We start from the raw sequence: 23,519 nt of genomic DNA, 5'->3' as shown, positions 1-23,519 counted from the left end.
AAAGGATTAAAAAAAAGAATTAAATGAAATGAATAAAATTAAATGCAGTGATTGCCGAAATGATTCAGCAATCATGATTTATTTGAAAAACACTGTTTCCATCAATTTGTCATAATAAAGGAACTACATATGAAAAATCCACCCGTCTAACGGATAAAAACTTGATCTTTTGAAAATGTCTCCTATATTTGCTGTTTCAATACACATCTCAATTTGTTGTTGTTGCATCATTGCTTTTGTCAAATAAACCTGGGTCAATGCGAACCTGCCTACTGATATCAACCCAAATGAACAAGGTCACATATGTACACTTAGCCTACATCTCAGGTCAAATGAAGCAGCATCATTGAGAGAGGAGTTTGATGTAAAAATCAACCAGAGACAATTGTGAAATGCTCCAAGGTTTTATTGGTTTAATACAGCATATTAATTCCAGTATGTTATTACCAGAAGCAACATTAGCTTCTCTATATCTTTGTGTTGATATCGATTTCAAAATTTCACATGAAATAAATTATGAATACAGCATTTATACAAAAAAATATAAATAATTGCAAAACATTCAAGTAAATCTGACAAACAAGATATCACACCAATGAAGTTACATAGAAAACCTGTCTCAAACTGAATACATTAATTTGGGTACAATGAGGGATTAACAGATGATGTAACATGCCACAGAGTTTGAGTGAGGCTGGGATAGCAATACATGACATTTCCACAATCAGAGTTATCCAGCACAGATATACAAGCTTATAAGATCCCACTGTTCCCACATTGAATATCAGTGACAACACGCACTTTCCAAAAAGACACTCCTAAGCCATCCTTTTCATTTTTAAATTGAACTTTTATTTAACTAGGCAAGTCAGTTAAGAACAAATTCTTATTTACTATGACGACCTACCCCGGCTAAATCCAAACCCGGACGACGCTGGGCCAATTGTGCGCCGCCCTTTGAGACTTCCAATCACAATCACGGCCGGTTGTGATACAGCCCAGGATCGAACCAGGGTTTGTAGTGACGCCTCTAGCACTGAGATGCAGTGCCTTAGACTGCTGAGCCACTCGGGAGCCCTATCCTTTTCCTAGCCCAGATTAAAAGGTAAATGTACTAAGAGCTTAGACTCTTTAAGCATACAAGGGTATGTCTTCCAAATGAGAACTCAATTCACCAGAAACAAAACAAAAATTGCGAAGTAACTGGACCCCTTATATAAACATTGTAGAAAGCAAAATAAAAGGGAACTTAAAGCAGCTCCTATCGACAAGATGTCGTAGAGGGTCAGAACCCAAATGAATGTTATGTTACCTTGTTCAACCTGTTATTTCTGTCTTATTCCCTTATCTACCTGCGGACATTGCACCTCGACCCTCTCTCCCCTATGGGATCTACTGACTCAGGAAGGGAAATGGTGTGGAGAAGGAGGTAGGGTAAAGGATCAGTATCAGGGGTCAGCATAATGTCCACTTCTGTGACACCGCCATAGCACAGGGACTTCCTGTCCATCAGGGAGTCTCAGCCTCCTCTGGACCAACCAACAGCAGGATCTCGTGACTGAGGATGAATGTAAAGAAGTAGACACAGAGGTCAGCGAAGACGTCGCCCATCTTCTTGTAGGTGTCCATGGAGCGGTTGATGACCTCAGCAGGGATACCAGACAACAGGAGCGCGGCAGTCAGCACTGTAGTTTGCATCTTCTTCTCAACCTGGTGGATGACGGAAAGTTTTTATGTGTATGTATGCACAATACACAGGTTATGACCATATATACCTGACCCATTTGGTATACACTATATATATACAAAAGTATGTAAAAACCCCTTTCAAAATTTGTGAATTCTGCTATTTCAGCACACCCGTTGCTAACAGGTGTATAAATCGAGCACACAGCAATAGAATCTCCAAAGACAAACATTGGCAGTAGAATGGCCTTACTGAGGAGCTCAGTGACTTTCTATGTGGCACCGCCATAGGATGCCACCTTTCCAACAAAGCAGTTCGTCAAATTTCTGCCCTGCAAAAGTTGCCCCGGTTAACTATAAGTGCTGTTATTGTGAAGTGGAAAAGTCTAGGAGCAACAACGGCTCAGCCGCGAAGTGGTAGAAAGATCACAGAAAGGACCTGCAGAGTGCTGAAGCTCGTAAAAATCGTCTGTCCTGGGTTGTAAAACTCACTACTGAGTTCCAAACTGCCTCTGGAAGCAACGTCAGCACACTAACTGTTCGTTGGGAGCGTCATGAGATGTGTTTCCATGGCCGAGCAGCCTACAAGCCTAAAATCACCATGCGCAATGCCAAGTATCGGCTGAAGTGGTGTAAAGCTTGCTGCCATTGGATTGATGAAGCACGTTTCACCATCTGGCAGTCCAACGGATGAATCTGGGTTTGGCGGAGAACGCTACCTGCCCCAATGCATAGTCACAACTGTAAAGTTTGGTGGATGAGGAATAATGGTTTGGGGCTGTTATTCATGGTTCGGACTAGGGAAGGCCTTTTCCTGTTTCAGCATGACAATGCCCACATGCACGAAGCGAGGTCCACTGTCAAGATCGGTGTGGAAGAACTTGTCCGGCATGCACAGAGGTGCGGGATGAATTTGGACGCTGATTGTGAGCCAGGCCTAATCGCCCAACATTAGTGCCGACCTCACTAATGCTCATGGCTGAATGGAAGCAAGTCCTTGCAGCAATGTCCCAACTAGAGGTTGACCGATTAATAGGTATGGCCGAGTAATTAGGGACGATTTCAAGTTTTCATAACAAATCGGTATTCAGCATTTTTGGACGCCATTTATGGCCGATTACATTGCAATCCACGAGGAGACTGCGTGGCAGGCTGACTACCTGTTATGCGAGTGCAACAAGGAGCCAAGGTAAGTTGCTAGCTAGCATTAAACTTATCTTATAAAAAAACAATGAATCTTAACATAATCACAAGTTAACTACACATGGTTGATGATATTACTAGGCTAACTAGCTTGTCCTGCGTTGCATATAATCAATGCAGTGCCTGTTAATTTATCGAATCACAGCCTACTTCGCCAAACGGGTGATGATTTAACAAAGGCGCATTCGCGTCAGGGTATATGCAGCAGTTTGGGCTGCCTGGCTCGTTGCAAACTGTATGAAGACCATTTCTTCCTAACAAAGACCGTCATTAATTTGCAAGAATTTTACATAATTATGACATAACATTGAAGGTTGTGCAATGTAACAGCAATATTTAGACTTAGGGTTGCTACCCGTTCGATAAAATATGAAACGATTCCGTATTTCACTGAAAGAATAAACGTTTTGTTTTCGAAATGATAGTTTCCGTATTTGACCATATTAATGACCTAAGGCTCATATTTCTGTGTGATTATTATATTACAATTAAGTCTATGATTTGATATTTGATAGAGCAGTCTGACTGAGCAATGGTAGGCAGCAGCAGGCTCGTAAGCATTCATTCAAACAGCACTTTCCTGCATTCGCCAGCAGCTCTTCGCAATGCCTGAAGCACAGCGCTGTTTATGACTTCAAGCCTACCAACTCCCAAGATTAGGCTGGCAATCATATAGTGCCTATAAGAACATCCAATAGTCAAAGGTATATGAAATACAAATGGTAGAGAGAGAAATAGTCCTATAATTAATATAATAACTACAACCTAAAACTTCTAACTGGGAAATTGAAGACTCACGTTAAAAAGAACCACCAGCTTTCATATGTTCTCATGTTCTGAGCAAGGAACTTAAACGTTAGCTTTCTTACATGGCACATATTGCACTTTTACTTTCTTCTCCAACACTTTGTTTTTGTATTATTTAAACCAATAGAACATGTTTCATTATTTATTCGAGACTAAATAGATTTTATGTTTTATATTAAGTTAAAATAAAAGTTCATTCAGTATTGTTGTAATTTTCATTATTACAAATATGTACATTTAAAAATTGGTCATTTTTTGGTCATCCAATAATCGGTATCGGTGTTGAAAAATCATAATCGGTCGACCTCTAGTCCCAATGTAGTGGAAAACCTTCCCAGAAGAGTGGATGATATTATAGCAGGAAAGGGAGGACCAACTCCATATTAATGCCCATGATTTTGGAATTAGATGTTCGAAGAGCACATCAATGCGAGCTGTGGCAATAAGGTTTGCCGTGTCTGTCAGCGGTGTCCAGAGCATGGAGGCGCTACCAGGAGACAGGCCAGTACATTAGGAGACGTGGAGGAGTCCGTAGGAGGGCAACAACCCAGCAGCAGGACCGCTACCTCCGCCTTTGTGCAAGGAGGAGCAGGAGGAGCACTGCCAGAGCCCTGCAAAATGACCTCCAGCAGGCCACAAATGTGCATGTGTCTGCTCAAACGGTCAGAAACAGACTCCATGGGGGTGGTATGAGGGCCCGATGTCCACAGGTGGGGGATGTGCTTACAGCCCAACACCGTGCAGGATGTTTGGCATTTGTCAGAGAACACCAAGATTAGCAAATTCACCACTGGTGCCCTGTGCTCTTCACAGATGAAAGCAGGTTCACACTGAGCACATGTGACAGACGTGACAGTCTGGAGATGCCGTGGAGAACATTCTGCTGCCTGCAACATCCTCCAGCATGACCGGTTTAGCGGTGGGTCATTTCTTTGGGGGGCCGCACAGCCCTCCATGTGCTCGCCAGAGGTAGCTTGACTGCCATTAGGTACCGAGATGAGATCCTCAGACCCCTTGTGAGACCATATGCTGGTGTGGTTGGCCCTGGGTTCCTCCTAATGCAAGACAATGCTAGACCTCATGTGGCTGGAGTGTGTCAGCAGTTCCTGCAAGAGGAAGGCATTGATGCTATGGACTGGCCCGCCCGTTCCCCAGACCTGAATCCAATTGAGCACATCTGGGACATCATGTCTAGCTCAATGCACCACAGACTGTCCAGGAGTTGGCGGATGCTTTAGTCCAGGTCTGGGAGGAGATCCCTCAGGAGACCATCCGCCACCTCACCAGGAGCATGCCCAGGCGTTGTAGGGAGGTCATACAGGCACGTGGAGGCCACACACACTACTGAGCCTCATTTTGACTTGTTTTAAGGACATTACATCAAAGTTGGATCAGCCTGTAGTGTGGTTTTCCACTTTAATTTTGAGTGTGACTCCAAATCCAGACCTCCATGGGTTGATAAATTTGATTTCCATTGATAATTTGTGTGATTTTGTTGTCAGCACATTCAACTATGTAAAGAAAAAAGTATTTAAGAATATTTCATTCATTCAGATCTAGGATGTGTTATTTTAGTATTCCCTTTATTTTTTTGAGCAGTGTATTAATGCCAAAAGGTGAAGCGGTATCTCTTACCTTTGGAAAATATTTGTACAACCCCATGTATGCCAGTTCGAGGGTGAGGAATGGTGCGAATATGGACTGCAAAAGGGAAGAGTAGCCTAGTTAATGAACTGCTTCAACAAATCATTAATCTCATATTACCATACATAATGCATAATCTAAAACAGAGTAAGTCAGTGGTATTAAACTAAATCAAAGCTCTCAAGGGAAGAGACAACACTTTTCTGATCAGACTCACCAGATACTTGCAGACAAAAACCCTGACAAAGATAGCAAGGAGGACACTGCCAACAAGCCTGAAGAGCCTGAAGGAGTCCAACTCATCTGGGTCAGAGCTAGCTGCCTCCTGGGCTTGTTTCTCATTGGCCAGTTGGCCTCTGAGCTTCATGGCATCATCAAAGCGGGACAGGTACTTCTGCAACCCTCTGCGTGGGGATCCGGAGTGGCTGGGCTCATCAGCTGCCAGATGGGCCTCTCCGCGTGGCCTCTGACGGACGCCCGGTGTCACATCCTTGTCCACACTGCCACCCAGCACCTCGCTGGTGTCTGGCAGGGGATACCCTGGGAGATCACTGTGGGGGTGGCTGCTGCCTACTGCCTCTGGGAGGAATGGAGACAGTCTGGAGGAGGGGTATGTTGACCACGAGTCGCTCCTGTCCAAGTCCAGATGGAACACGGGTGCCGTAACACTTCTGGATGATCCTGTTGGGACAAGGTCGGGATTGACATGACATTGTCAGTGTAATGGATTAGGCTAACTTGATTTATCTGTGATATCCATATATAGAATCTCTATGGTCATATATTGAATGCAAATCGGTAAGCTAGTTAGATAATACAGAAAAGCACTGAATTGTCATGACTACATGACTGCAGCACATTTCACACTGATGTTTATTTTCTAGCACACTGCATCATGGTCCAATAGCAGTTGGTAAAAGACCAAGTCCATAGTTTGGCAAGAACAGCTCAGATAACCAAAGAGAAACGACAGTCCATCATTTCTTTAAGGCATGAAGGTTAGTCAATACAGAAAATTGCAAGAACTGTAAAAAAGTTTAAAAGTCCAACTGATTGGCTCAAATGCAATAAATTCCACAAATTAACTTTTAACAAGGCACACCTGTTAATTGAAATGCATTCCAAGTGACTACCTTATGAAGCTGGTTGAGAGAATACCAAGAGTGTGCAAAGCTGTCATCAAGGCAAAGCGTGGCTACTTTGAAGAATCTCAAATATAAAATATATTTTGATTTGTTGAACACTTTTTTGGTTACTACATGATTCCATGTGTTATTTCATAGTTTTGATGTCTTCACTATTGTTCTACAATGTAGAAAATAGTAAAAATAAAGAAAAACCCTTGAATGAGTAGGTGTGTCCAAACTTTTGACTGGTACTGTTCTGAGATGGTTCGTTCGCTCGGATGCTTTCTCTGGTGAGATACATTCAGCCTCTTGTGAATAGAGAGACAAAAATATCAATAATTTAGTATGTTTTTTTCTTGGTACATTGTTGCGGGAAGCCTGGTTCCCTTTGCATCCATGATTACATGCCACTGGTTCATAGTAGCTAGTAGACTGTAGAAGGGTAATTTGAATTTTTGACCAACCTTCTCAATGAGAGAAGATTTGAAATGGTCAAGATGGCGGCGTAAACATTGTTTGATTACTTCATGGAGCAAAACCTTTTAATTTAATAACAGAGCATTTTCTAAATTCAAACGAATCCCCTGCAACTAAACATGGAAGTTTAGAAGATATTAGGCAGATTTCCATTGACCTACATTTAATTATAAATGCCTACTGTTTGCAAAACCTATTTAAAAAAAAAAATCTAATAATGTTTCTATACAGGACAAGGATTGCCTGCTGAATTGCTTTGCCTTGCTTTTATGGCTGGCAAGTTTCACCATCCAATTATTTCATATCTACAGGAGTGCAAGTTTCACCATATGACAGTTGTGGCAGCTAGACCATGGCACAGACCGTGGCGATACTTTGGAACATCATAATTATTAGAATATGGCAAATATTGGAAGAGAATTGTGCCAATGAGATGGCTGCCGTTTTACGATCCTGTAACCAATTGTAATATTGTGTATGTTTTTTTTGCAACTTATTTCGTACATAATGTTTCTGCCACCATGATGAGCGATTACTCATCCCGTACTGGAGGGATACTTTTTCTTCAACGAGTCGGACGGGAAGGATTTACTTCAGATGCCCGACAAGGCCCTCATCCCCGTCATTCGCAGCAGAAAGAGACGGAGGTATCGAGAACGAAGGTCCGGGTGCCTTGTAAGGATCTGTTGCCAAAAGAGGGTAATCTACCTTTACCATCGGCCCTATTAGCCAAAGTACAATCAATCGATAATAAAATAGCCAAACTACAATCACGTATATCCTACCAACGGGACATTAAAAACTGTAATATCTTATGTTTCACCGGGTAGTGGCTGAACGATGACACGAAAAACATACAGCTGGTGGGTTTTAAGCTTTTCGGCAGGATAGAACAGCAGCCTCTGGTAAGACAAGGGGTGGCGGTCTATGTATATATATGCACGAAATCTAAGGAAGTCTCGAGGTTTTGCTCGCCTGAGGTAAAGTATCTCATGACAAGCTGTAGACCACACTATTTATCAAGAAAGTTCTGTATTTTTTGTAGTTGTCTAAATAACACCACAAACCGGTGCTGGCACTAAGACTGCACTCAATGAGCTGTATACGGCCATAAGCAAACAGGAAAACACTTAGCCTGTGACGGCGCTCCTAGTGGCCGGGGACTTTAATGCAGGGAAACTCTAAATCCGTTTCACCTCATTTCTACCAGCATGTTAAATGTGCAACCAGAGGGAAAAATAAAACTCTAGACCTCACCCTCTTCTATACCAGGCGGTGTCAGAGGAAGGCCCTAAGACTCCAGCCACCCTAGACGTGGACTGTCCCCAAGCCATAAGACTCTTGAACAGCTTACCGGAACAGGTTACCCAGACCACTCTTTTATGCTGCTGCTACTCTCTGTTAATTATCTATGCATAGTCACTTGAATAACTCTACCTACATGTACATATTACCTCAATTGCCTCGACTAACCGGTGCCCCCACACTTTGACTCTGTACCGGTATCCCCTGTATATTGCTATTGTTATTTTACTGCTGCTGTTTAATTATGATAATTTTATTTTGTATTTTTTTACTTAACAATTTTTCTTAACTTCTTAAAGTATTGTTGGTTAAGGGCTTGTAAGCATTTCACTGTAAGGTCTACCTACACCTGTTGTATTCGGCGCAAGTGACAAAAATGTGATTTATTAGTCAGTTACTGCATTCTATCCATGCTGGCTTTGGCAGGCTACCAGAGACATGAAACAGAGGTGGGAGGGCTGTCGCCAATTTACCTATATTGGTAATGGAAGCACTTCAACCACTACATTTTTATTAGACAATATATTACAAAAAAAATGTAAAGGTGTGACTTCATTACATCAAGGTGTTTTTATAGACACAAGATAGGGTGCATATCCATTTTAACTATCTATTTTCTATGCAAACTTTATCAAATGGTCCAACTCAATGAGTTATTAAAACATTTAGATGCACCCCCCTCCCCAATGTAAAAAATATTTTCACACAAGCCTCTCCTTGTATTGTAAAATAAATTACATTAACTTCAACGTGACACTGGCCTATAGGCTTAGGTGTCCACTGTATGATATGAATAGTTTAATACATATACTGCCTATAAAAAATGGAAGAGAAGCTTAGGCCTAACCCCAAATATATAGAGATATGTAAAGGAATAGAAGTTTAGGCCTAACCCCAGAGATAGAGATATGTAAAGGAAGAGAAAAGGAAACAGAAAAGGAAGAGAAGTTTAGGCCTAACCCCAGAGATATGCTGGCGGCATGCTACGACACTCACAGTAAATTTCGATCTGTCCCTTAGGTTTCTGGCTTTCAAGGGGGTTTTCTAAGCCACTGTGCTTCTGCATTGCTTGCTCTTTTGGGTTTTAGGATGTGTTACTGTATAAGCACTTTGTGACAACTACCAATGTAAAAAAGGCTTTATAAAAAACCGTGATTGATTGATCTAAAAACGCCTATCAGCAAGCTGGAAAAGAGAAACGATTTGACTGTCCATTGAAGCTAGCTGGAAGCTAATATAAGCCATCAAGCTAAACAATTCGTTGTCTCATCAGCGAGCAAACCATTGACCACCACTTAGGTTTTCCTTACCGTCGTTTTCAGCTTCTGCTTTGGCGAAACCCACAATTCTGTTCATTCTGTCTTCAGAATTCATGAGCAATTTTCGTCTCCGAATTTCTGCTCTTCTTTGCGCAGAGGAAAGACAGGTTCTCTCTTCTGGTGTATTTAGACTAGTGTCATCTGGACACTGCATGGTTTCAGGAATATTACGATTATTTCATGTACAAGACACAATATTCTGATCGTGTAGACAAATTCTTAGATTATTGCATTTTACTGCAGCCGGATACAACAGAATGGGGCCTGCCTGTATTGTCTGTGTAGTGCGCACGTTGATGATCTCATCATCTACGTAAAGCCAAAAGGTTCAACTCGTTTTACACGGAACACGTCTTAACATTTGTAATGATCTTTTTTTCACTTGCTTTTTTTTCTTCTTTTTTTCTCAAGTGTCAAAAGTCATTTTTACACCTGTTCTTTACACCTGTCCAGTGTGTATTTACAGGCGATTAGAACGCTCGTTATGGTCATTTTTACATATATTCATTACACCTGTCCAGTGTGTATTTAAAGGTGATTAGAACGCTTGTTATGGTCATTTTTATATACTGTATATTCATTACACCTGTCCAGTGTGTATTTACAGGTGATTAGAACGCTCCTTATGGTAATTTGTATCTATATTCATTACACCTGTCCAGTGTGTATTTACAGGTGATTAGAACGCTCGTTATGGTCATTTTTACGTTTTCATTACACCTGTCCAGTGTGTATTTAAAGGTGATTAGAACGCTCCTTATGGTAATTTGTATCTATATTCATTACACCTGTCCAGTGTGTATTTACAGGTGATTAGAACGCTCCTTAAGGTCATTTTTACGTTTTCATTACACCTGTCCTGACACCTGGAGACGGGGGCTTAAACCCTGAAACCCTGAAGGGGTGGGGGCAACCCCCCCAGAGCTGACCAAGGCCACCAGGGGACCCCACTACATCCAGCCAGCTCCCTGTGCCATGGAGATGGGGGGGAGAGGGCTAAGTTCGACCGGGGGGCAGCCCCCATCTATGGCAACCGGGGGCTCCAACACATCCACCCAGCTCCCTTCCCCAGGGAGGTTACCTGACCACTGCCAGTGCCCATTGGGGGCACCAGTACATCCAGCCTGCTCCCTGCCCCAGGGGTATCGCGGGAGAGGGTCAGAGAGAGCAGAGGCTGACCCAGGGAGATGGGCCGGAGATGGGCCCCACCCATGGCCACCAGGGGCACCACTACATCCACCTAGCTCCCTGCACTAGTGAGATCGGAAGAGAAGGCCAGAGAGGGGGGCCAACACCTGGAGAGTGGGGCCAACACCAGGAGAGAGGGGCCGACCCCCACCCACGACCACCAGGGGGCACCAATACATCCACCCAGCTCCCTGCCCCAGCTACAGAGAGAAATAGTAATGGCGTCTTTTTGTAGGGACTAACTCCACCATGGTTCGTTCGACAGCCTGGTGTAATGAATGGCGTTTTTGTAGGGGGTTTTGATTATGGCCAAAAACTACTTCTTTGGTAAATACAGGCTTAGGAAATGTTATACATTTTGTTCTATGAGATCATCTTCATCAGTTAATTTTAAGCATTTATGTATTGAAAAAAGCACATAAAGGCTTCATAATTCATAAAGGTCATGTTAAATGACTGATCTTATCCAATGGAAGAAAACGTAAAATATCTCCTAAGGCCATCTTAACCTCGTCTCAAGGCCGTCTTAACCTTTTTTTCTGCCTTTTTTGTCATATGTCATATTTCCACCATTATTACATTTACATTTAGTAATTTATCAGCTGCCTTGGTAATATTTAGCTAAATACATATAACTCACATCTCTGGGCCATCTTTTAGCATTTTCCTCATAGTGACACATGTTTTTTGCCTTTGTTGGTCTAATTACACCAATATCTATTCCTTTATGGCATTGAAAAATCTATTCACATGAAAATAAATTGTGGCCAACTTGAAAATAGGCTGCTGTGACTGATTGTACACTAAATCTATAATGACTCTATTAAACGTTTCCAATGGGTATCCTTGTTCTGCGGGAAAATTGGTGTAGTTATCATCTAAAGTACCATGTGATAATAAAGCACATCCCTATACTGACTGTTTTGTCTCTATATACCCATAAAATGCAAACGCCTCGTTATTGATTTTATTGTGTTACTTTTTTATTTTTTTATTTAGCAAATATTTGTATTTGTTTTTAACTTTGCCTTGGTGGGAAATGAGCTCGTAAGTAAGCATTTCACAGTAAAGTCTACACCTGTCATACTCTGTGTATTTGACCACTAATCTTTCATTTTGCAACGACTGTTCCCTGATATTACAAAATTACATTTCATTCCCTCCATCCTCTTGACCCAAACAACCAATGGGTCTCAGAGGTGTAGTTGCAGGGTACAGTGAAATACTTCAGCTCTGAGCTTCAACGGTGCATCTGAGTGAAACAATAAAACATTTAATGATAATCATTTAGCTACCTCCCATAAGTGGTTATCATACCAGAATATGACCCACATAATGATTTTCACCAAGGTCCATGTATAAAACTTTGCCACCCCAAAGTGGACAAATCAGTCCAACTAATTTGAGGTGTTTACAGTGACTCAAATTATGAACATGTTTAACCACGTTTGTCCTTGTCCTGCATTGTGTAGTCCATATTTCGCTTTAAGTGTGTTTTATATGCATTTTCTGCTGTTAATTCAGAATCCATTCCGTTTCTGTATAATGTGTTAAGTGTGTTTTATATGCATTTTCTGCTGTTAATTCAGAATCCATTCCGTTTCTGTATAATGTGAGAAATACAATCAAAGTCTATTGCTATTGATATCATAAAAGTGTCCTAGTGGTTAGCTGACTAATTGAATGACTGACTGACTTAATAGACTCCTGGTGATGACAACAATACAATTCTAGTGCTCCATTCCAAGATTATAGTTGATCGCTTTCACGTTAATTAGCTATCCATCATTTCTCATTGTCTGAAGATTCAAGCTGCACGTGTGAAAACACATTTTAATGACACTTTCTATCCACCAGATGGGGTTGTTTGTGAGAAAAGTACCTACTTTTCCAAAACCCCATCTGTTAGATAAATAAATTAAAGCAATTGTCACGACTTTCCAAACCACAAATGCTGGATTAAAATATGTATTCTAAAAAGGAATTTATAAACTGTTAAAAGAGGCAGCGGATGAAGGATCAGGGTGCACAACATTTGAGAGAAATAAGCTTTTTGTGCATATGGAAAATGTCTGGAATCTTTTATTTCAGCTCATGAAACATGAGAGCAACACTTTACATGTTTTATTTATATTTTTGTTCAGTGTATATACATCCATGTGAAAACGTGCTACCAACTGAAACGTCATCGCTCAAGTTGATGATCCAATGTTTTGCGAATAGCTGACTAGCAAATATCTAATGTAATCTTAAGGCTCCCTCTGCACCGTTTCTTTTGTCACTGATAGGCTGTACATTTACCTGCTTATTCCCTGACATTGTCCAAGTTCTGATTTCTCATCATTCTCCCTTCCTCCTCTGATGTATTCCACATTTCCCACTTCCTCACCAGACAGTAGCAACAAACTATTCAAAATGGTGCTAATTTCATTCATCAACAACTTTTTTTAAAGGGTAGTAGACATTTACAGTATTTATTTACAAATCATAGTCTAGCCCAAAACTAATGAGACCGTTTCAGCATGTAAAAGGTAACAGTAAAAAACAAATATCATTTTAGCAAACATTGAAAAAGACAACATAAAATAACAAGAGTTGTGACAGAATAGATATTTAATAAGCATTTCAAAACAATACACAATATACTATAGACCTGCTAAATTACTCACATCCAGCATAAAAAACATTTGAAACAGAATTAACTAAAATAGTTCAGTATTTATTTCAAAAGATGTAACAATTGTTTTTGAAGCAAACATTGTATGACTTGGTGAAGGTGTGGTAGAAAGAAGCTGTCTGTTGTACTCCCCCTCCTTCATCCTTGGTGCTCGTTCAACATAGCATTTTGGAGATTCCTGTGAACATCAACAGTCAAACATGTCATTCTAAACAGCACCATCTTCCTAACAAGAATTTAGATCAGTTGACAATTCAAAACAATTCAGTCTAGTCCATGTTGATAATCGGTACAACACGAGACAGACCGCAAGATAGCAAGCTGTGACTTGTTGCAACACATAGACTTACAGATCTATTTTTTTCAATTATTTCCAACTCACTACAAGTACGGCACTACGCTGAGAAACATATAGGCAACACTAAGAAGTTCTGTGATTCTTCTCCTATATGGCATAACTAAAACCTGCTGGCAAACAGTAAGCCTTTTGTGTGCCCATTGTGGGAAGGTAAGGGTGTGCATACCTTGCAAGTCATGTAAGGGGCTAATAAGGGGCTAATACCTTTCGAAGGTCCTCAAACAAATGTATTCACTTCCAGGCATTTCATTGTTCCTTTACCTACAGTTAAGATCTCTGTTAAAAGCTTATGGTGTACCATGGGATGCCCCGTTAACATCCCACATAATGCTTACATGCTTACCTTTCATTAACATCTAAAATGGTCTCTGCCACTTATGATTGGCTGATGTCTGTTAAATGCTCTACATTGGGTGCCACTCTATTATGGAACCGTGAAATGCAGGGATTGGGGCACGACCTAAACTGGGATACCATTTGGGAAAATGTATTTGTTACCTTTAAAAACCCAGCACACCAGCTCATACATTATATATATTATAAGCTAATACACATAAGTTATGCAACCCCATTTAGACGTTTTAAGATGAAGCGTTCTGACATTAGTTATTTTATTATGTCTTTGTTTTAGTATGGTCAGGGCGTGAGTTGGGTGGGTTGTCTATGTTAGTTTTTCTATGATTTGCTATTTCTGTGTTTGGCCTGGTATGGTTCTCAATCAGAGGCAGCTGTCAATCGTTGTCCCTGATTGAGAACCATATTTAGGTAGCCTGTTTTCTTTTGGATTGCGTGGGTGATTGTTTTCAGTCTTTGTGTGGCTGCACCAGAAATAACTGTTTTTATTGTTGTTTTGTTATTCAGTGTTCAGTTTTGATTATTATTAAAAATCATCACTTACCACGCTGCACCTTGGTTCTCACCTTCTTCCACCGACGACAGCCGTTACAATATGAATGCAGTTGGAGTACTAATGCACATGTTTTGGGAATATCCTGTGGGGTCCCAGTTCTGGTCACATGTATTGGGAATGTCCTGTGGTGTCCCAGTTCTGGTCACATGTTTTGGGAATATCCTGTGGTGTTCCAGTTCTGGTAACATGTTTGGGAATGTCCTGTGGTGTCCCAGTTCTGGTCACATGTATTGGTAATGTCCTGTGGTGTCCCAGTTCTGGTCACATGTTTTGGGAATGTCCTGTGGTGTCTCAGGACAGACTCGCGGCTCTGGCCGCTCAGGACAGACTGGCAGCTCAGGATAGACTGGCATCTCAGGACAGATGGGAGACTCTGGCAGCTCAGGACAGACGGGAGACTCTGGCAGCTCAGGACAGACGGGAGACTCTGTCAGCTCAGGACAGATGGGAGACTCTGGCAGCTCAGGACAGACGGGAGACTCTGGCAGCTCAGGACAGACGGGAGACTCTGGCCGCTCAGGACAGACGGGAAACTCTGGCAGCTCAGGACAGACGGGAGACTCTGGCAGCTCAGGACAGATGGGAAACTCTGGCAGCTCAGGACAGACGGGAGACTCTGGCAGAGCTGGAGAGGAGGAATGCTCTGACAGCACTGGACAGGCAGGAGCACCTGTCGGGAGAAGACGGAGAGAGAGCCTGGTGCGGGGGGCTGCCACCGGAGGGCTGGTACGTGGAGGTGGCACCTGATAGACTGGGCCGTGAAGGCGCACAGGAGGTCTCGAGCACCGAGCCTGCCCAACCTTACCTGTTTGAATGCTCCCCGTAGCCAGGCCAGTGCGGCGAGGTGGAATAGCCCGCACTGGGCTGTGCTGGCGAACCCGGGGACACCATGCGTAAGGCTGGTGCCATGTCCACCGGCCCGAGGAGATGCACTGGAGACCAGATGTGCTGAGCCAGCTTCATGGCACCTGGCTCGATGCCCACTCTAGCCCGGCCTATACGAGGAGCTGGGATGTACCGCACCGGGCTATGCACACGCACCGGGGACACCGTGCGCCCCATGGCATAACACGGTGCCTGCCCGGTCCCTCTCTCCGGTAAGCACGGGAAGTTGGCGCAGGTCTCCTACCTGCCTTCGCCACACTCCCTGTGTGCCCCCCTAATACATTTTTGGGGCTGCCTCTCGGGCTTCCAACCGCGCTGCCTTGCTGCCTCCTCATACCACCGCCTCTCGGCTTTCACTGCCTCCAGCTCAGCCTTGGGGCGGCGATATTCTCCAGCCTGTGCCCATGGTCCCTTGCCGTCCAGAATCTCCTCCCATGTCCAGGAGTCCTGCGATCGCTGCTGCTGCCCGTTACCACGCTGCTTGGTCCTTTGGTGGTGGGTGTTTCTGTAAGGGATCTCGTCCTCCTCTTCTGAGGAAGAGTAACGAGAAGGATCGGAGGACCAAAACGAAGCGTGGTAAGTGTCCATAATATTTAATAAAATCAACAGAACACTGGAACAAAACAAAAATAACGTGCATCAACGAAACAGTCCCGTGTGGGGACAAACACGGACACGGAAGACAAACACCCACAACCCAAAAGTGAAACCCAGGCTACCTAAGTATGATTCTCAATCAGGGACAACAATTGACAGATGCCTCTGATTGAGAACCATACTAGGCCAAACTCAAAAACCAACATAGAAAAACAAACAGACTGCCCACCCAACTCAAATCCTGACCATACTAAAACAAAGATATAATAACAGAATTACTGTCAGAACGTGACAGGTGTCCCAGTTCTGGTAACATGTTTTGGGAATGTCCTGTGGTGTCCCAGTTCTGGTCACATGTTTTGGGAATGTCCTGTGGTGTCCCAGTTCTGGTCACATGTTTTGGAAATGTCCTGTGGTGTCCCAGTTCTGGTAACATGTTTTGGGAATGTTCTGTGGTGTCCCAGTTCTGGTCACATGTTTTGGGAATGTCCTGTTGTGTCCCAGTTCTGGTCACATGTTTTGGGAATGTCCTGTGGTGTCCCAGTTCTGGTCACATGTTTCGGGAATGTCCTGTGGGGTCCCAGTTCTGGTCACATGTTTTGGGAATGTCCTGTGGTGTCCCAGTTCTGGTCACATGTTTTGGGAATATCCTGTGGTGTCCCAGTTCTGGTCATGTTTTCTATCCTAATCTGTCAATTATATGCATATTCTAGCATATGGGCCTGAGAAATAGGCCGTTTACATTGGGAACGTTATTTTTCCAAACATAAAAATAGTGCCCCCTAGCTAAAAGAGGTTAAAGAACACCCTCTGTGTTTTGTTAGACAGATAACTCTTTATCCACAATATAGCAGTAAAGTGTAAAGCCATAACACATGTTTTTCCAGCAGCAGACTGTGATTGATAATGTCAAAAGTAGCACTGAAGTCTAACAAACAGCCCCCAAAATCTTTTTATCGTCAATTTCTTTCAGCCAATCATCAGTCATTTGTGTAAATGCTGTGCTTGGTGTGGATTAATTGGCATAATTTTATGCACTCTTATGCACGGCACAACGCAGTGCCTGGATACAGTCCTTAGCAGTGGTATACTGGCCATATACCACAAACCCCCAAGATGCCTTATTGCTATTAAAAACTGGTTTCCAACGTAATAACAGTAATCAAGTAGTATTGACTATTCTGTGCCTACTATATTGATTACTCAGTGCCTGCTCCTACGATTTTGAAGTTGTCAACCTCCCCGTCCTCCCCATCCCGAGCCTGTCAAGGCTCAGGAGAAGACCCAGATGCAGACCGTTTCAAAGTAACAAAAGTTTATTACAAAAACAGGTGGACAGGCAAACTACAGGTCAAGGGCAGTCAGAGGTCAGTAGTCCAGAGCAGTCCGAAAGACACAAAACTGCAGACGGGCTTAGGGCAGGCAGAGGTCAGTAATCCAGGGTGGTGTAACAAGGTACAGAATGACAGGCAGGCTCGGGGTCAAAAACCGGGAAAGCTAGAACACAGGAACTAGAGACAGACAGGAGCACGGGAAAATCCGCTGGTAGGCTTGAACAAACAAAATGAACTGGCAACAGACAAACAAAGAACACAGGTATAAATACACTGGAGATAATGAGGAAGATGGGTGACACCTGGAGGGGGGTGGAGACAAGCACAAAGACATGTGAAACAGATCAGGGTGTCACAGAGCCGGGCTTCTCCATCTGTCGGAGGCCTGCACCAGGCGCCGGGAACAACGGGCTCAGGTTATCCTGCCTCTTGCCCATCCATAAAGGGTTCTCTGAATCCTGTGATGTGTGGGAGTGGGCGGATTTCCTCGTCCTTCTGGCCAGCCGTGATTTTGGGCAGTTCCATGGTAAGAAATGTGACCGTTCCTGGTGCAAAAATAATGCCCTATCCCGGAGCTCAAGTAAATTACATTACTAAGCTGCTCCCGAATGTACTACGTCAGAACATGGAAATCGATTCTATCGTAGTCCATGTGGGTTTTAATGACATGAAGGGCAGCTCTGAACAGTTGAAACTGGATTTTAAAGAGCTGATTGACTCTCTGCTAGACACTAATAAAAGACCCATCATATCTGGCCCTGTGCCCTCTCTGAATCGTGGCATTGAACACTTTAGCAGGATTCTTTCTCTTCACAACTGGCTAAGTGATTGTTGAAGCTCAATCGGTGTAACTTTTGCTGACAATTTCTATACCTTTTGAAAACAAAACACATTTTTTAAGGATTGGATCTACCCAAATCATTTGGGTTCCTGGATCCTTTCACAGCATAATAAGGCTGCATTGAGACAGTTACTTATCAATGACCCAAGCCCAGCTCAGTTAATCCTTACCATTGTGACACTGAGTTGTCATAATGCTTAAGCAAATGTACATTAAACCAGGGGCGTTGGAAGACACAACATAAGTAATTTATATCCCTCTAACTGCCCTGAATGCCTCTGCTGATCCAACAGCTATTGTATGCAGTAATAATGAGGCGGTGTGCCCTACACTGCACTAATATAAATAACATGAGCATATTGTTACGTGCCTCCTTGAAAGAGGGAGATGCAGAGAGCAGGAGAGCAAGGAAGTCCCAGTGGCACAATTGTTTATTCAGCAGTCCCAACTCAACAACAACATGGGGGGGAACACGCCCAAACGAGGTCGCCACACACAGGGAAATAAAAGCTACACACTGAGGAGAAACCTCTACTCCTAAACACATACCAAAAACGGTACAATTGCCGTGTGAAAGAAAACCCTGTGGTGCAGACACGCACCCCTAGCAAAGTAACCACAGCAAACAATCCCGCACAAAGACTAGCAGGCAGCGGGGGTAAATAAACCCACCGAAATCAACTAATAGGACACAGGTGTAAACAATACAGACAGACACAAACGAAAAATAAAAATGGATCGGTGGCAGCTAGTAGACCGGCAACGACGACCGCCGAGCACCGCCCGAACAGGGAGAGGAGCCACCTTCGGTGGAAGTCGTGACACATATCTACTTCTGCCAAGCTTCCCAGTAATTCAATGAAAACAATTAAGCATCCCAGATACATACGGTATACACATCCCGAAAGAAATACATTTTCTCACGGCAATTTTAACAAAGTTAGCAAAAATAGATAAGATCTTGCTACCATGGAAAGGAAAATACTCTTTAGTCATATCACAGTTTATCTATTTGCTTATGGTTGTGCCTACACCTAGTGACCTGTTTTTTTAAATTATATGAGCAAAAAAATATAAAATTTTATTTGAAGCCTATTTATACAACGAATATTAATTCAGAGGGCAGAAATGACTAAATATTAAAGCATTAGACCTCTCACTAAAGGCATCAGTCAAACAAAAGTCATACTTAAATCCGAAATGGTTCTCTAGTAAATTACTAATGTCTCACCCCATGTTCAAGGATGGCCTTTTTCCCTTTATTCAGATTACAACGGCTAATTTGTGGTTTATTTGAAAATGAAATAAACTCCAAAATATATATATTTTTTTATACAAGCCACAGAAAGTTGGTAGTAATTTCAGTTTAATCCACCTGAAAAGACAGAACAAATAATACAACAAATATTGTGGTTAAACTCAAATAAACAAATTGATTAAAAAAAATGTTATTTTTTTCGATAAAACATTTAAAAAGGTATAATCTTTGTAAATGATATCATAAATAGGACTGGTGGAGTTATGTCACACATGTAAATGTTAGCTAGCTAGCTGATAAGCTTTCTTATATACTGACTAGCCAAGTCCAACTTCTCTCCCTCAATCACTACAGTGGCATGACATTACAGTAGCATTACTTGAACCGCTGCATTCTGGAGCTGGTATAAATAACGTCCTCCAGTACCACCTGCAGGTTGGAGAGGTGGCCACTACCATTCCCAGTACGTAACATTCATTGTCATTCCTTTACACTTGGAAAGCTGCTTAACTCACGGTATGTTGCCTAGTTCCAGGTGCATACAGGGAGAATTGATTGTTGTGTGCTCCACTATAATAAATGGTCTTTCCACATGTCAAAAAATAGAGTGGTTGGTTAAAGGGCATTCCTTTCTTTGACGTGTGATCATAGCTCAAGGTGTTAAATCTCTGTCATTGTGTTGTACAGCAAACGTGGAGACAGTGATGGACAACAACCTGAAGTTCCAGGGATCTGGGTGTACAGATGAGCATCAGGTAACTATATGGATATCAAGCCTTTCAACAAGCCTTTCAACAAGCCTTTCATGTATATGCATAAACACATAGACATTGTTGAGTGTAATATGAAGATTGAAGCTTCCTCAAGGCATCACAACTTGCCATATATTATTTTGCCACGCCTACTTGCCTCTGCTCTGCTCGCCACAGCCCTTGTTTCTCTTTCCCCTATCCCCAATGTTCTACCTCAAACCTTGAGCGACTGAGCTAATTGATCAGTTCAATTATTGGCTTAATTCAACACACCTGGTCTTCAAAAACATGAAGTTCCTGCAACACTCCAGGATCAGGGTTGCCAACCTCTGACATACTGTATCAGAGGGCACACACACACACACACACACGCACACACACACACACACTGCTTTCATTGTGAGATTTCTGCAATACAACCCAACAAAAGTGGCCACGCTGTTGATCCCTCACTTAAACCACACACACATGCAAACATTTAATATAAGGTTACATTACATACCGTTCCCTTATTTGAATCCACAAATTACATTACATTAACAATGATTAAAACATTTCAAAGGTCTTGGACAAGAATACAAAAATCCCCTTTCTCCACACAGCTAGGCTGCCCATAATAGCTAAAACAGCAACACTTCACCAGTTGCTCTACTCATAGACAGGCCTGCGATACTATATGTACGTGGCCGAGATGGCAAATATCCGTGCCATCAACTTGCACTTATATCCAAGGCTGTCCGAGCGTGATACGAGGTTATCATATTTCAGGTGCTTGTCAGCAAAGGCCTGATCCATTTAACAGTGAAATGAGCAGCCCACTCCCCAACCAATAACAATATTTGTTGTATTTGGTACAGAGGAAACCATTTCATCATCATCATCAAACCAGCTTCCGCTTACACAATGATGTTTATGGAGGTGTGTTTGCTGTTGGTGAGGCTACATTTCTCACCTCAATGTCTATCTCCATAATTCTGGTACATGGGATGGGAGACAGTGGTCAGCATAGTCCAGCAGTGAGTTTCCCCTGCAGCTTCAGGCCCGGCCAAAGTGAAATGGAGACAGTAGATACAGCTGGTCTGTTGTAATATAATAAAGACAGTAGATCTAGCTGGTCTGTCATAATATAATAGAGACAGTAGATCTAGCTGAAATGTCATAATATAAATGAGACAATAGATCTAGCAGGTCTATAATAATATATTATACCTTATGTTCCCTGTATATATATCTGTTTATTATACCTGTTGATACAGGGCTCATATGTGAAACTATTCTAACTGAACATTTTCTTTCACAGTGACACTGACCACGAATGGGAGTCCCTAGTGCCAAGGAGTCCATCCCCCACTGAAGCTGGTTCATCCAGCTCCTGCCACAAGTGGTGTTCATCTGTCCAAATGTATTTCTGCAGGCATGGATGTGCTATGGCACCTGGCATCAGCAGCATAATATTGTGTAGGGGACTGAGGATCTTCCAAATTTTGAAAGTGTTTTTTTTTCTCCCATGGTTTTTTTTCTCCCATGTTTTTTCTCCATTTTTTTTGGGGGGGGGGGGGAATGTTGGAATACCATTTTGGTATTTTGTATATAGTTCTTCCATTCAAAATGTATAACTTCACCAATTTGGCCACTTGGGTACATTTGGGCTACTTGTGTGGGACACCTGGGTGAATTCATGATAAATGTCATATAGCACACTCATTTTGGAAGTTATCATTCTGAAACTTTGCACTATCACTGTTGTCCTCTTATGTTTTTCACTAAAATTGTCCCCATCATCCTATCTGAATGTTTGTTTTATCTTGTTCATTTTAAAGATGATGATACAACGATAAAAAGAAAAAACATATGTTTTTTTTCATTGTATTATCTAAACCAGATCTATTGTGTTATGTTCTCCTACATTCAATTCACATTTACACAAACTTCAGTGTTTTCTTCCAAATGGTACCAAGAATATGCATATCCTTGGTTCTGTGCCTGAGCTACAGGCAGTTAGATTTGGGTATGTCTTCAGGCAGAAATTGAAAAAAGTAGGGGGGCAGCTCTAAGAGTTAACTAGTGATTATGATTGACTGTTTTTTTATAAGATAAGTTTAATGCTAGCTAGCAACTTACCTTGTCTTACTGCATTTGCGTAACAGGCAGTCTCCTTGTGGAGTGCAACGAGAGAGAGGCAGGTCGTTATTGTATTGGACTAGTTACCTCTAAGGTTGCAAGATTGGATCCCCGAGCTGACAAGGTGAAAATCTGTCTTTCTGACCCTGAACGTGGCAGTTAACCCACCGTTCCTAGGCCGTCATTGAAAATAAGAATGTGTTCTTAACTGACTTGCCTAGTTAAATAAAGATTAAATAAAGGTGTAAAAAAATATATTAAAAAAATACAGATTTCCGATTGTTATGAAAACTTGAAATCGGCCCTAATTAATCGGCCATTCCGATTAATCGGTCGACCTCTAGTAGAGATACTCTGAATGATCGGCAATGAAAAGCCAACTGACATTTACTCCTGAGGTGCTGACCTGTTGCACCCTCTACAACCACTGTTTATTATTATTATTTGACCCTGCTGGTCATCTATGAACATTTGAACATCTTGGCCATGTTCTGTTAAAATTTCCACCCGGCACAGCCAGAAGAGGACTGGCCACCCCTCAGAGCCTGGTTCCTCTCTAGGTTTCTTCCTAGGTTCTGGCCTTTCTATGGAGTTTTTCCTAGCCACCGTGCTTCTACACCTGCGATGCTTGCTGTTTGGAGTTTTAGGCTGGGTTTCTGTACAGCACCTGCAGTGCCAGATGTGTCCCCCTGCTTAAGCCAGTACATGTCCAGGCCCGTCTGAAGATTGCTAGAGAGCATTTGGATGATCCAGAAGAAGATTGGGAGAATGTCATATGGTCAGATGAAACCAAAATATAACTTTTTGGTAAAAACTCAACTCGTCGTGTTTGGAGGACAAAGAATGCTGAGTTGCATCCAAAGAACACCATACTTACTGGGAAGCATGGGGGTGGAAACTTCATGCTTTGGGGCTGTTTTTCTGCAAAGGGACCAGGACGACTGATCCGTGTAAAGAAAAGAATGAATGGGACCATGTATCGTGAGATTTTGAGTGAAAACCTCCTTCCATCAGCAAGGGCATTGAAGAT

The 23,519-nt window shown here is 42.4% G+C and overlaps 1 protein-coding gene across 1 annotated transcript; it reads right to left on the bottom strand.

Annotated features, from left to right (window-relative positions):
* Positions 1 to 388: 388 nt before the first annotated feature.
* LOC110491046 (guided entry of tail-anchored proteins factor CAMLG) lies at positions 389 to 9,898 on the bottom strand. The gene is made up of 4 exons (XM_021564422.3): positions 9,560 to 9,898; positions 5,558 to 6,021; positions 5,332 to 5,397; positions 389 to 1,710 (listed from the first exon to the last, which is right to left on the bottom strand). The coding sequence occupies exons 1-4, from the start codon at positions 9,720 to 9,722 to the stop codon at positions 1,510 to 1,512; spliced, it is 894 nt and encodes a 297-aa protein (XP_021420097.3). The 5' UTR covers positions 9,723 to 9,898; the 3' UTR covers positions 389 to 1,509.
* Positions 9,899 to 23,519: the final 13,621 nt, after the last annotated feature.

The sequence above is a fragment of the Oncorhynchus mykiss genome, chromosome 2, assembly GCF_057628025.1.
Source record: "Oncorhynchus mykiss isolate SJ-2025 chromosome 2, ASM5762802v1, whole genome shotgun sequence".
Classification (NCBI taxonomy): domain Eukaryota; kingdom Metazoa; phylum Chordata; class Actinopteri; order Salmoniformes; family Salmonidae; genus Oncorhynchus; species Oncorhynchus mykiss.
This window is presented reverse-complemented; position numbering and strand designations above follow the sequence as displayed.

What these genes read in the sequence shown, in the direction of transcription:
- LOC110491046 (XM_021564422.3), bottom strand. Translation starts at nt 9,722, where the DNA reads ATGCAGTGTCCAGATGACACTAGTCTAAATACACCAGAAGAGAGAACC. An exon ending in TTTTTGTCTGCAAGTATCTG is followed by an intron (nt 5,398 to 5,557) that starts GTGAGTCTGATC and finishes TCCCTTTTGCAG; the next exon opens with TCCATATTCGCACCATTCCT. An exon ending in TGTACAAATATTTTCCAAAG is followed by an intron (nt 1,711 to 5,331) that starts GTAAGAGATACC and finishes GTCATCCACCAG; the next exon opens with GTTGAGAAGAAGATGCAAAC.